The 13440-nt window shown below is 51.3% G+C and overlaps 8 protein-coding genes across 8 annotated transcripts; 4 read left to right on the top strand and 4 right to left on the bottom strand.

Annotated features, from left to right (window-relative positions):
- Positions 1-267: 267 nt before the first annotated feature.
- On the bottom strand, positions 268-1506 carry N7458_002030 (uncharacterized protein; the record flags this gene model as incomplete). Its single annotated transcript, XM_056905413.1, has 4 exons — positions 268-966; positions 1084-1182; positions 1266-1270; positions 1344-1506. The coding sequence occupies 4 exons, from the start codon at positions 1504-1506 to the stop codon at positions 268-270; spliced, it is 966 nt and encodes a 321-aa protein (XP_056769520.1).
- A 1035-nt stretch (positions 1507-2541) lies between these two features.
- On the top strand, positions 2542-4101 carry N7458_002029 (phenylalanine--tRNA ligase; the record flags this gene model as incomplete). The annotated part of the gene is made up of 1 exon (XM_056905412.1): positions 2542-4101. One exon carries the CDS (start codon positions 2542-2544, stop codon positions 4099-4101), a length of 1560 nt encoding a protein of 519 aa, XP_056769519.1.
- Positions 4102-4668: 567 nt separating this feature from the next.
- Positions 4669-5544, bottom strand: grpE (mitochondrial nucleotide exchange factor MGE1; the record flags this gene model as incomplete). The annotated part of the gene is made up of 3 exons (XM_056905411.1): positions 4669-4701; positions 4764-5189; positions 5254-5544. 3 exons carry the CDS (start codon positions 5542-5544, stop codon positions 4669-4671), a joined length of 750 nt encoding a protein of 249 aa, XP_056769518.1.
- Positions 5545-6458: 914 nt separating this feature from the next.
- Positions 6459-8699, top strand: N7458_002027 (uncharacterized protein; the record flags this gene model as incomplete). The annotated part of the gene is made up of 1 exon (XM_056905410.1): positions 6459-8699. One exon carries the CDS (start codon positions 6459-6461, stop codon positions 8697-8699), a length of 2241 nt encoding a protein of 746 aa, XP_056769517.1.
- A 173-nt stretch (positions 8700-8872) lies between these two features.
- N7458_002026 (uncharacterized protein) lies at positions 8873-9313 on the bottom strand (the record flags this gene model as incomplete). Its single annotated transcript, XM_056905409.1, has 2 exons — positions 8873-9165; positions 9292-9313. The coding sequence occupies 2 exons, from the start codon at positions 9311-9313 to the stop codon at positions 8873-8875; spliced, it is 315 nt and encodes a 104-aa protein (XP_056769516.1).
- Positions 9314-10452: 1139 nt separating this feature from the next.
- On the top strand, positions 10453-11272 carry N7458_002025 (SDR family NAD(P)-dependent oxidoreductase; the record flags this gene model as incomplete). The annotated part of the gene is made up of 2 exons (XM_056905408.1): positions 10453-10961; positions 11017-11272. The coding sequence occupies 2 exons, from the start codon at positions 10453-10455 to the stop codon at positions 11270-11272; spliced, it is 765 nt and encodes a 254-aa protein (XP_056769515.1).
- A 740-nt stretch (positions 11273-12012) lies between these two features.
- Positions 12013-12780, top strand: N7458_002024 (alpha/beta hydrolase; the record flags this gene model as incomplete). The annotated part of the gene is made up of 1 exon (XM_056905407.1): positions 12013-12780. The coding sequence occupies one exon, from the start codon at positions 12013-12015 to the stop codon at positions 12778-12780; it is 768 nt and encodes a 255-aa protein (XP_056769514.1).
- A 55-nt stretch (positions 12781-12835) lies between these two features.
- On the bottom strand, positions 12836-13268 carry N7458_002023 (uncharacterized protein; the record flags this gene model as incomplete). Its single annotated transcript, XM_056905406.1, has 2 exons — positions 12836-13024; positions 13209-13268. The coding sequence occupies 2 exons, from the start codon at positions 13266-13268 to the stop codon at positions 12836-12838; spliced, it is 249 nt and encodes an 82-aa protein (XP_056769513.1).
- Between the last annotated feature and the right edge of the window lie 172 nt (positions 13269-13440).

Here is a 13440-nt window from a genome sequence, read left to right as displayed (position 1 = left end):
ACGCTGATGATTCAAAGCCAGCGAACCGCGCGACTTTGGCCAACAATCACCCCGGCCCTCTTCAAAGGAAACATCCCAAAGAAAATGCAAATATGTACAAGCCAAAACGATGCTTGTGGGACCTTCAAAATTGCTCCGCCCAAAGTCATAAAGAAAAGAAAAGAATTCGAGTCATATATACGGGGAATAGATCGGGTGAAAATCAGAGATGAACGGAATGGGAAAAAATGACGCGATAAGAAATGCCAACTTTTACACCTGAGTAACTCAGATGCCCTTCAATTTCCGGTAGAGTTTCTTGTGCTCCTCAAGGAAGATGAAGGTGGCAATGGTGTGAGGACCCAGGCGAATGAAGCTAGGAACCCAGCCGCGGAAGGTCCACGCAAGACCCTCCTTGCGGCAGATATCCCGCAAAAGGCCCACGATGCTGTGGCCACGGCTCTCGGCCGGGGATGCAGTCATGATACGGGTCTTGATCACGTCCACCGGGCTGCAGACGGTGGTAGCGACGAAGCCAGCAAGGAAAGAGGCCGTGAAGTGAGTGCCGACATTGTCGCCCATGCCCACCTGCTCAATGCAGAGGCGCTTGAAGATATCGTATGAAGTCAATTGCGAGGCAGTCATGAGGATTGCGCGCGTCGAGTTCGGCCATACACCGCGGAAGAGCGAGCTGATACCCTCGGTCTTGGTCATCTGGACGAGGCCGTGGAAGGCATGGCGGTAGTTACGGCGCTGGGCGGGGGGCAACGCCGCATCTGATTGCATTCGCACGTTGAGAACATCGGCTGGGTTGCCTACAAAGCCGCCAATCAAGCCCGAGGTACAGGCAATGCCAAGCAGGGTGAGAAAGCCTGGAGAGGTAGAGGAGGAGTTCGGGGATGTTGTGGCGAAGCGGGATTTTAGTTCTTCGTAGATACCGAATCTTGTCGTGGAGTAGGTAATCTGGCGTAGAAGGGCGGCAGAGAGCTGCATTCAAGCAAATATTATGTCAGATCATCGACAAGGCAGGCACGAAGCAAGAGGGAGCATCAGGGCATAGGTGGCGCAAATGCTCGCCGATGCTCGGCGATTGGCAGAACATACACCATTGTATAATCCAGTGAACCCATTATGCCTCAAAATGTGAGCAAATGTGCCCACCATTGTCTTGGGGGCATCTGGTGCGCGTGTTTGTAACCGGACCTAGGATGCGACAAGGGTCCATGATCAGCGACAGGGTCGGGGGGCAAATGTTTCGGAGTAAGATCGGAGTGAGCTAAAGATACCTTGACTATGAAGATGAAGTGAGTTAGCACATGCTTAGATCTCAAGACAAGTTCAGAGCCATTCAACAAGCAACATACCCAAATCTAACGGGTGCGTCACAGCGGCGGCGAAGCATGACGCCGAACCTCCAAACCAAAATGGGTAATGCACCTTCTTTGACTTGGACAGGACGGGCGTTGAGACGGGGGCCATCCTCGTATGAGCAACCGGGGCCTCTAACATTTTGCCGGTGTCTGCCATGTCGAAGGGACTCAAGGCTGCGGGAGGAGTGGAGGAGAGGTTGGGGGAGGCGTAGTTAAAGAAGAGCCCGGCCCTGTGCTTTTTTTTTTTGCAGGTCGGCTTTTTCCCAGGTTGACGTAATTTTGGATCGCCAATACCGACGGAGACAAATCAGGCCGCCGAAGCGCCGCTCGGCCGCCCCAGCCGACGGCGTATCGTGGCCAATCATGGCCAGTGTCTCGACAGAATGTGGTAGTGAAGTCCAATCATCGTCTCGGTTTTGATCGAGGCCGGTGGAGTCTTGGGGCTGTAAGGGACATACCGCCCTCTGATGCTCCTACTGTTTTGAACACCGGTCCCCAAGTGATCGTGGACTTGCACTCGGGCTCGGTGGTTAAACTGGACCCCGAGAAGCGGCATGAGGAAGGAGACCTTGGTGATTGATAGCGATTCACCTCATCATATCATGGATATGCACCCCTGACAATACAAACGTGGTGACGGTGTTCTGGAAAGGATGGTTTACGGGCGGGTATCCTCGGTGGAATTGCGGAAGTCGGGACGAGCACTCGGAGAACCGAGGGAGGGGTCACCAACAACGATAAGACTGGAATGGATGTTCTAGATTTGATAAAGAGATTATGAGTAGTAGTATTGAATTAAATCGAGAACTTTACAATAAATGAAATATCAATTTGAAAAGTACAATAACTATTTCAAGATAAATGTTGGTGCTGTCAGGTACCCTGCTACACCTGCACCCTCAACATATATATACTCGGACTGACCTACACACCTATCTCAGAGCACATCACGCATGTAAGCACATCGAATCTCTAGAGTCGAATAGCCGCTTGTTAGATAATCGTAATAACATGAAAAAAAAAACACATATTCCAAACACCTCGGGCTATCGAGTTGCCTGCCTGTTCTTTCTCTACCATATAGCCAGTAGGCTGTACTTCGGGAACTCATTTCCCCGGCGCCGGACATGTTTTGAGATTCCTCCGCAGGCCACTCACCACCAGGACCAATTGACCCAGACTCGCCTCTGCAATGCGGTTATTTGCTACCGGTCGAGTCCTGCGCGCCAGCAGTGGGCGCTGGTCCATTTCCGCGACTCGTCCGAGAATCTCCATTCCCCGATCATACCCGCTCCGCGAGTCCATCCCAGCTGCCACTCGCGACTGGAGCTCCACATCGGCTCGACGGACAGCTGATCAAAGTTCCAGTACCGGCCAGCCCAAGCAAGTGCCGAAAGCGCGGTCAAGTCTCAAAATCCAAGGCGACAACCACCCGACTGACCAATGGACCAACACTCCCGACACAATCCTAAACCACGTGGGACGGCGCCTGTACCTCGACGAGAATCATCCCCTCGCCATTACACGCAAGCTCATTGAGAGCCAGTTTCCTGCGCCGGTGTTTGGCAACTACTTCGAAAAGAACCCCGTTGTCACGACTAGACAGAACTTTGATGTCCTGGGCTTCCCACCAGACCACCCGGGTCGCAGTCGCACGGATACCTACTACATCAACGATAAGACGGTGCTGCGCACCCATACAAGCGCACACCAGCAAGCGTATTTCCAGCAAATCAACCGCAATGAGAAGATCCGCCCGGAGGAGGTTGGATATACCGTCATTGCTGATGTCTACCGCCGTGATGCGATTGACCGGAGTCACTACCCGGTCTTCCACCAGATGGAGGGAGCTATGCTGTGGAAGCGGCCAGACCAAAACCCGCTGGAGGCATCCAAAGAAACCGCAGCCAGGATCAATGCGGATTTAGATTTGATCCCGCGCCACGACGTTCCAGTCGAAGACCCCAACCCAACGATCCACCCGCACCGTAACCCGCTGCAGGCGGAGCACCACAGCGAAGAGGAGGTCGAGGCGATTGCAGCGCATCTGAAGCGGTCTCTCGAGCGCATGGTCATCAAAGTCTTCACTGAAGGAAGCAAGGCTGCCGCTGCAAGCGCTGGTGGTAATGTCGACCCTGAGCCTCTCAAGGTCCGCTGGGTGGAGGCATACTTCCCTTTCACCAGCCCATCGTGGGAGCTCGAAGTCTTCTGGCAAGGTGACTGGCTGGAGATTCTAGGATGCGGTGTCATCAAGCAAGATCTCCTGATCAACTCGGATGTCCCCAACCGGGTCGGCTGGGCCTTTGGCCTGGGCATTGAGCGCATTGCTATGCTCCTTTTCAACATCCCCGACATCCGCCTCTTCTGGTCTCGTGATGAACGCTTCCTGTCTCAGTTCCGTGCTGGTCAGATCACCCGTTTCGAGCCCTTCTCCAAGCATCCCGCCTGCTACAAGGACGTTGCTTTCTGGCTGCCTCCAGCCGCCGTCACCGGCGGTAGCAGTGCTGCAGGTGGTGCCGTGCCGTTCCACGAGAACGATGTGATGGAAATCGTTCGCGGCATCGGTGGTGACCTCGTCGAGGATGTGACTCTAATTGATGAGTTTACTCACCCCAAGTCTGGACGGAAGAGCATGTGCTATCGCATCAACTATCGTAGCCTGGAGCGGACTTTGACCAATGAGGAGGCTAATGAGATGCATGAGAAGGTGCGAGCTCAGCTGGTTGATGACTTTGGCGTGGAAATGCGGTGATTGAAGGGAGTCGAAAATGTGTACTATATGATATCTGCTACTATACTCTCTCTACAACATGTACAATACCAGGGGCTGATTTGCGTCTCTCCAATCAAACGTGCCATGAAAATGTAAATCCATGGGTTGTCGAAGCACGCTCCATGGAAATAGCTCACACAGGAAATCAACTCGAACATATTGCTACACCAAGATGAACCCATGAATGACAACGGGAGGCTTTGATACTGCCAGCCCAGGGTGTATATTGTATTGTACAAGATATGAGGAGAGAGTTTATCCGGAGACACAGATTGCGCGAAAGTGAAAAGAAAGATCCCCCAACACGAGACAATCCAGACGCCTCCAGTCACATGCAACACGAAAAAGGTGTATCATACAGATCCAAGAGACAAGCAAACATCAAGAAAAGGATATTTTTTTCCCGGGTCCAACAACCAGTCGCAACCGAGTGCGAATCCCTATCGTGATCGTGACGTATGATATATGGTACAGAGAGATGAAAAAGAAGATGAGGAAATGAGGAGGACGGGAGGAGAGGAGGTATTATGATCGGGAGGAGAGAAATTAGGAGTTCTTGACAACGCCGACCTTGGCAGCCTGCAGGAAGAGAGGTTTGATTAGAAAGAGTTGCAGGAATAGCGGGTCGTGGTAAAACTTACACGAACGACACGACCGTTCAGACGGAAGCCCTTGCTCTGGGTGTACATCACGTCGCCGTCATCCATGTTAGGAGAGGGAGCCATGAAAGTGGCTTCGTGGAGGTTGGGATCGAACTTCTGAGCCTTGCCATCCACCTGCTCGCTGGGGTCGAAGCGCTCCAGACCGTGCTTCTGGAGTGTGCCCATGAGAGTCTTCTCGGTCATCTTGAGACCGTCGACGAGGTCGAGCAGATCCTTGTTGGCATCGCTGCGCTCGGCAGTGAGCTTCTCCGCGGGCACGGCCAGCAGCGCGCGGTCGAAGTTGTCAATGCTCTCCAGCAAGTCCTTGGCGAAGCGCTGAATGGCAAAGTTGCGGGCACCGTCCATGTCGCGCTTAGTGCGCTCTTGCAGGTTACGGAACTCGGCGACGGAGCGAAGGTATTTGTCCTAAGCGTCATCAGTATGTGAAATCAAGGTTATGATTCAAAGTCATGAATTGAGTGAAACATACCTTCAGATCAGTGACTTCCTTCTTCTTCTCCTCGAGCTCCTTGCGGACGGGGTCCTCCTCGGCATTCTCGGCAGTCTCACCCTCCGGGGCAGCCTCCTTCTTCTCTCCGTTATTCTCGGTGGAGTAGAAACGGCGAGCAGGCTGAGGAGCGAATGGCCTCATGGCCGCAGGAAGCTGTGACTGCAACCGTGTTGTCCGTCGGAGAGCGAGCGGCGCCGCAGATGTGGAGGTAGAGGCAGTCAGGACCGACCGGGCGGCCTGGGCTTGTCTGAAGATGGTGCGCTGGAACATTGTGTAAACTGGACAATTACAATTGAGGTTATGCCAAGAGTGAAGGTAGAGGAAAGAGAGAGGGAAGAGTCTGTTCGGTCTGTTGGTTGATTGCGATAGCTGATCGCCGGGAGAATTTCGTGGAATATCACCTGACCGCTTTAGCTCCGGGAAAACCGCTGGGCCGAAGTAGATCGTGCTCTCCTTCCTCAAGGAGTAATACAGTCAATTGTATACCTAGTGTACAGGAAAGCGTGACGATAGGGATCTCGAAGCTGTAGCTCTACTAGAAATCCTGCAGAATTTTAAGAATAGTGAGCTATTGGTACTTTTTGGATGGTTGGACCAATAATGACCATCGAACTAACTAGTTATGGACTTCAGACTACTGTATGAGTCAGATTGAATTTGAAAACATCGAATAACGTAGTTAAATAGCGAAAAAGATACGAATCATCTTATCATGGCTCTTTGATTGAAGCTTGCTGGACATGCCATAATCTATTCAGAGCCTTTAGCCAGTAAAGTCGAGCTCAAATGGGAGATTTGCTCGTTTAGAAACGCATTGCCTTCGGCAATGGTAGTTTGTCGTCTTTGCGAGCTCTGGTCGGCTATTCTATCCAACAATTGACAGTGTACCCTGAAACTGGTTCACTGATTGACTGAAATTGTTAAGCTAGTGATGGAATAGAACGGTTTGACCCATCGCTGCCTTGCCCTAAGGTCTAATGAAGGCTGGTGTCGACACCTCAGGCCGGACTTCAGGCAACAGCTAGCAGTTGCCTAAAATGGCCCCCGATTGAGTATGGCCCCCGAACACCCCGAAACGAAGTATAAAATCACGATCGAAGAACGCATTCAATCGTTTACCATCTTCTTTCTCATTCAATATCCAGATAAAAGTTCAATTGATATACTCCTCTATACAAATCATCATGACGAAGCGCGCTCTCGACTCTGATTCTACGACGACTCGTCGAGTCAAGCCCACTCTCGTTGACCAGAGGCCATTCAAGATCACCAACTTGGATGATGGCGAGGTGGTGCATCAGACATGTATTGTGATTCACGGTGAATGCCAGGATTTCGATCACTCCGAGGAAACCAACTATGTCTCGGTATCTTCGTCTGACATGCTCAAGAAATCGCGTTCAGCTCAACACTGGCCATTGAACAAAGGCCAATGGAGCGCAGTCGTGATGCTATCTCCGGGAATGAACAAGCTTGAATTCAAGCTTCATCACGTCGGAGGAATTTCAGGATCCCTGGAAATTACCGTGAACTATCTTCCCCTTTTGCAATTGCCGCCCCTACATCTCGCCATTCTGGTCGCAAAGGACTCGCCTCTTCTGATTGACTGCCCCCCAGCCAAGTATGGGAGCATATCCAGTGCACACAGTGGCATTGAAGCCGCAATCTCCAAGCTTCGCATGTCAGCATACATGTGGCAAGCTCTCACTGCCGAAGACTTCCGCCAGAAAGGATTGGGAAGACGCTCGTTCCGCCTGGAGGAGGAATGGGCTCCCAACACAACCATGCAAAAGACCCATCAATATGTTCCGGGAGAGAATTCTCAGATGGGTCCAATGGCAAAGGTCCATATCATTCGGTCGAAGAAGACTGTTGCGGAACTCAGGGATGCCAACGTTGCTCAGCAAAACGAGCGAGGTCGGGACCGAGATGCCTTGCACCGTTATTTCGAGCAGGCACTGATTGATTTTGGCGCTCCATTTGACTCAAAGAGTCGACCAGTTGTTGCTGGTCTGATTCTGGATTCTCATTACTCCGCCCAGACATCTATGATCACCGCACATGCCGCCCTGGGCTGCCACAAATCCAAGGGTGTTTCCTTGGGAATCTTCGGAAGCCATCTTACCTACTCCTGGCCGCGGTTTATGGAGGAAGTTCCTTCCTGCCTAACGGACATGACTCTTACTGGAGACACAGTCGGCAATGATAACGGTGAATGTGAGACTATGCGTGGAGCATGCTTTGTCGGTCAAGGCGCCTTCCTGCACGAAGTCGGCCACGCCTTTGGCGCGAGCCATACCACAGGGATCATGGCGAGAGGTTACAGCAGGAGCTGGGGAATGAACTTCATTCAACAAAAGGATAACGGCTCGATGAAAAACGACGCGAAATGGGACTTGCAAGATACGCTGCAGTTCAAGTTGTTACCCCATTTCGCTCTCCCTGGTGATGATCCCGTGACAAAGGAGTTCCAGAATGCCAATGTGAAGATTGAGGTTTCCCTGGGAGGAGATGACCAAATGGACACTGACGACAAGACTGAAGGCCTGAAGATCTCGTGTTCTGCTGGACTTGCGCAAGTGAAGATCCAAAATGGCGGGGATAACCCCGTCGTTCATGATCTGATGGATGCTACCAGAGCCGCTTGCACCCTATTCCAGATCCTGGAAATCCGCGAGAAATTCGATCAGAGCCAACCGCTGAAGATCTCCGCTCTTGGAATGAATGGCAAGAACCGTGTCGTCTCGGATTTCTGGGCCATGGTCAAGGATCTTCCTTTCATCCGTATCCCAGACAGCGACGTGGTTCTCCAGAAGCAATCTGTACGATCTCAAGACCTCGAGTCAGCTGAAAATGACGACAACTTCATCAAATGGGCCATGCTCCTTCGCCACCGCGGCAAGGATGGTCAACTGCATCGTGCTACGGCTGTTGATCTCCGGGTCGGATGCACCATGGACGGAGCGGTTGTCCACTATGCGGATGGACAGCACGCCAATTGTGGCCCAGCGCGGAACAAGCATAACGGCCAGCCGCACCGCTTTGGTGGACACGCCTCAGTACGACGTGACATTCCTGATGGCGAGGAGATCACCCAGGTCAAGATTCACAAGAGAGAAGACGGATGGGGAAGTTTGTCGGGCATCCGGATGATCTTGAGCAATGGAGATGCTTGGGGTTGTCTCAACTATAATGGCAATGGCGATGATGATAGCGATGACGACAAAAACTCTGATGATGGTGACCAGGAGAATGACTCTGCCATTGTGACTTTGGAACCAGGGGATGATGAGGTGATTGTTGGGTTCTACGGAAAGAGCGACCAGAGAAGCGGCTTCACTTATGAATTCGGTATCCTGACAGCCCCGAAGGGAGTGGAGCTACCAGAGAAGGTTTATAATATGGCGGAACTGAGAAATGACTGACTCCAGGAATGTTTCACATCGGTTGATGCTGGAGGACTCGCTCCTTGGGAACGTGGACTCGAGTTTTTGTATATATTCATCAGTGCTGCATTTCTGTACATTCACGTTTGAAGAGGAAGAGAAGTGGAATACCCAAATGATTCTAAACTGAAATTATCATCCCATCATCATAATCATACCTTAATCGGGGCCGCAGTCACATTACTGCGGAAATCCCGGCTGCTGAATTCAGCCTTAAAGATAAAAGATCCAGCAGGAACACACCAGTCCTGCGAGATCACATCCCAGTAACTGACATCTCTGCGCATGAGCTCAAAGGATACCGTCTCCTTCTCACCAGCCTGGAACCAGACTTTGTCGAACCCACGAAGCTGACTCGGTGGAGTACCAGCTGGAGTCGAGGTAGGGAACTCGACGTATAATTGCGGCACGGCAAATCCATCAACATCTCCGGTATTTGATACTCCTGCCTGGAGAGTATGTACTGGCTCCCAGAGAGCAGGGTGATCGGTAACCCCGGCCAATATTGAATGTACCGGGCCCAGAGTAGATACAAGAAAGACTCGTTATGATGTTTGAATTGTCAAGACACGTCTATGCAACTCTGGTGGCATCATGGCTTGACTTGGAAGTGATCATCCAGCCTGTGGAGATCGAATCGTGTTTGCAAGTTTTCTGAATCATACTCGGAGAAAATGATTTAGGAACAAGCCGTGGAAGCCGTAGAGATGTGGTTACAGGAATTTCTGTTACACCTTAGCCCATTACCAGAGATTGTGCATGGAGTGGGAAAGCCTCCAATACCTAGCGCTAACATTTTATTGAATTTAACCCCTTTCATCTTCATAGAACGGATATGAAGATGATTCCCGAGGGAAAAAGAAAGCTATCATGACAAATTTATGTAGCTTCCATTTCCGTAAATCATTTCCCCATGGACAAGGCGCCATTCTCACCTAAGGATAATCTCTCTACTTTTCCTGCGTTTATTTTGTCTCAGATCAATTATGTGGGCAAAAACTCGTCCAGCGGCTACCCATACACAATCAGTATGAGATGAATTACCTGAAAAATGCAGTCAGACCCAGCCTGCGTTGGCAACAAGCAGTTTCGCCAGGATTTTCTAGTCCAGGATGGCCCAATTGGCCAATATCTCAGTTGAGATCTGTCCAGAATATCTCCAAATAATTGACGAAGACAATTGAATGGCGTCCAAAAATCCTCTCTTCCGCCTATGCCTCGCCTCGGAATGAGAATTTTGTTTACGACACCTGGATTTCCAACCTGATTAGACAGCTGCCTAGCGACCTGGGTAGCCAGGCGGCCGTAGGCCTACTTGGAAAACACTTCAACTGCTTAACATATTTGCTGACTGATATTTCAGGTCCAGACTGGGAGTCCTCGTAATCACTAGCAATCATTCATGGAGAATGTGGGGTACCGGGGTACCGTGAGGTTCGCTCGGGATGTGGAGATGGTCTGTTCAGATGTCCTCATTCTCTGGACAACCACCCGGATAACTGTCCGATGCACTCATCGCGGAGAGAATAAATGGAACACTCCCCGCAATGCAAAGACACTGGAGCATAATCGAGCATTGAGTCAAATTGTCACATACTGCATCGCCCTTGACATTTACTCTCTCCTTTATTCGATCGTGTTTCAAGACACATCTACTCGGTTTGCCATCATCTGACCCAATCTAAATCAAACGGCCACAACCTGTCTTTCCCATATCCTGAACTACTTCAAAATGGTTGACCAAACCCTCGCCGGCAAGGTAGCCATTGTCACCGGCTCATCCTCAGGTATCGGCGCGGCAATCGTGCGAGAACTGTCTTCCCGCGGCGCCAACGCCGTGGTCAACTATCCCTTCGCTGGACTCAAAGACGAAGCAGACGCCGTGGCAGCTTCACTAACAACCGAAGCTATCACCGTTGAGGCAGATATGGCTAGAATAGAGTCACCACAGAAGCTCGTGGACGCGGCAATCGCGAAATGGAATCGCATCGACATCTTGATTAATTGCGTCGCGCTGGCTGTGAACAAGCCACTGGAGGAGCAAACTCTTGAAGACTGGGATTTACTCGTGAATATCAATGGTCGAGGGACTTTCCTTTTGACCAAGGCCGTTCTACCGCATCTCACGAAGGGAAGTGGGCGTATCGTGAATATCGCGAGTATCTCGGCTCGTGGACCGCCTCCTAATCAGACTATCTACGCTGGTACGAAAGGGATGGTCGATTCTTTTACAAAGTGCTGGTAAGTCAACATACTCACTCCAACCAATTCAACCAAAGATTGACCAAAGCTGCAGGGCCAAGGAACTTCCTCCTAAATACGGATGCACCGTCAACTCCGTTAGCCCCGGTCCAACCATGACCGAAGGCTTTGCTGCCGCCGGTGAGGAACAGATGAAGATTCTCCAGCCGATTATTGACCAAACACCCGTTGGTCCGCGAATGGGCCGGCCCGATGAGATTGCATTTGCAGTTGCGTTCCTTTGTGAAGAGCGAGCGCGGTGGATCAATGGGGAGCATTTGATTGCATCGGGTGGATTGTTTATTGATTAGAAATTGCTGGCGACTTTTATTACTGTGGAAAGGATGGAAATATGTCTCCGAGGATGTTTGTAATTAGATGCCAGAATCTGCATGTGAAGTCGATTACCGGGTTGAATTTGCAAGTTTACTTTATAGAGACTATGATGGATTCCATAAACGATAGGCAGAAATAAGCTCAAGTTGTTAATGATTCATAAATAACTCAAAAACTTACGCTACTTGCGCATCGATTCTTATTTAAGGGTTAACTGTACACCGTACTACTTGTATGAAGCGTCTTTTCGGGCTGAGAGGATCTGTAATCGCGCGCGATGCTACGTAAATGTCGCCGAGTCGGCCTAAAGATCGGGGGCCAATTCCGATCCGTGCATACTCACTGACAGATAGTCTCCGATTATTGTTACAGTGACGAAAAATATGTTTGACGAGCAAGGACATAAAAAGGGCCTGTCTGGGCTCCTATATTCTCTATCAATCGTTCGATTGTCAAAAGCCTCGACTTGAGCACCTCTTTACAAGCTTGACTGTTCATCCCATCCATCTCCATGCTATCATGTCTCTAAAAATGGATTCCGAGTGGTGCGAAGCCATGGCTCCTTTCTTCGCTGAATTGGCTGCTAATCCACGACCGCCTATGACGGATCCGTTGACAATCCGATCGGTGGTACAGCCCAGCCTGGCAAAGTGCTTGGAACAACTTCCAGACTTTCCCGATATTGAACACGAGATACACAATATCGCTTCCTACGATGGACATTCGATTGCCATACACCGATTCTGGAAAAAAAGACCTCGATAAAACTACGCCCGGTCCGGCAATCGTCCACACTCATGGTGGTGGCACCATCCTGGGTGATGTGGCTATGTTCCGTGGATACCTTAGCCAACAGATCCAACAGCATGGCATCCAGGTATTCTCCGTTGAATACCGCTTGGCACCCGAGCATCCCTTTCCCACACCCGTGGAGGACTGCTACGCAGGCCTGGTCTGGGTCAACCAACACACGGACCGATTCTCAATTGACCCCCGTCGTATCGCCGTGATGGGCGAGAGTGCTGGAGGTAACCTGGCCGCCAGTATTACCCTGATGGCCCGCGACCGCGGGCTCTCACCCCCAGTCGCGAGGCAGATTCTTGTCTACCCCATGCTGGACGACCGCAACACGGCCCCGTACCCAGCTCTCCAGAACCTGGTGACCTGGTCAACCGAGTCTAGCATCGTGTCTTGGGCAGCATACCTGGGGGCGGAGTCTGGTAGCGACAGTGTATCGCCATATGCAGCCCCCGCTCGCGTAGCCAGCGTCGAGGGGCTGCCCCCTACCTATATAGAAATCGGGACTCTGGACATCTTCCGCGACGAGGTGCTGAGCTTCGCCTCGCGGATTGCAGCGGCTAATATCGAGGTGGAAGTGCACATTTATCCAGGGCTACCACATGGGTATGATATGTTTGTGCCTGTTTCTGCTGCGGCACAGAGGGCGATCACGGATCGGGTGCGCGCGGCCTCTGCCTTGTAGCGCAAATGAATGGGGGGCTGGGGGTGTGGGGATAGGTTGTCAATAGTTCATCAGATTAGAAGGCAGCCTCGTTTCCCCCCATCTTCCAATGGTAAATAGGCTCGTTGATCCCTGTACGTTGTCGCTTGCGCTTCCGGGCCGAGGACTCTGTGGCAGCGAGGTTACCGTAAAGGATCAGGGATCCGAGCTTCCGCGTGGCATTGCCAGGCGGAGCGAGGCCAAGCTCTTGTCCATATAGAGTAATCTCTAGGCAGAGTCATAGATTTCATAAGCGCGATCCTGAGATGAGAGTGTCGGGGGCTGAGGCGGAGAGTAGAAGTGAGAGGCGGAGCTCTAGTTACGTACTCGGTCCAGTCAGCGAGAAGAATGAAGGATGAAAGTCGAATTGTACAACCCCGTACTGCGCACTCGGGACTATCACTGCATACGGAGAAGGAGGATAGCCAGAGGAGAGCCCAATCGTAGTCTAGTGCATAGTACAGAGGCATTCTGTAGTACAAGTACTGCCTCTCCTCTCGGTCGGCATAACCGGACTGCGCCTAACAAGGTGTGGCGCATGCAAATGTGGCGCATGCAGCAAACATTGCGATGAATAAGCTGGTCAACCTCCCTTTTCGAGATCAAGTTGGCGCAGTGGCCAATAACGAGGAGGCTGAGGGA

Source organism: Penicillium daleae (genome assembly GCF_028827525.1).
Source record: "Penicillium daleae strain IBT 16125 chromosome Unknown utg000002l_segment0_segment0, whole genome shotgun sequence".
Taxonomy (NCBI): Eukaryota; Fungi; Ascomycota; class Eurotiomycetes; order Eurotiales; family Aspergillaceae; genus Penicillium; species Penicillium daleae.
This window is presented reverse-complemented; position numbering and strand designations above follow the sequence as displayed.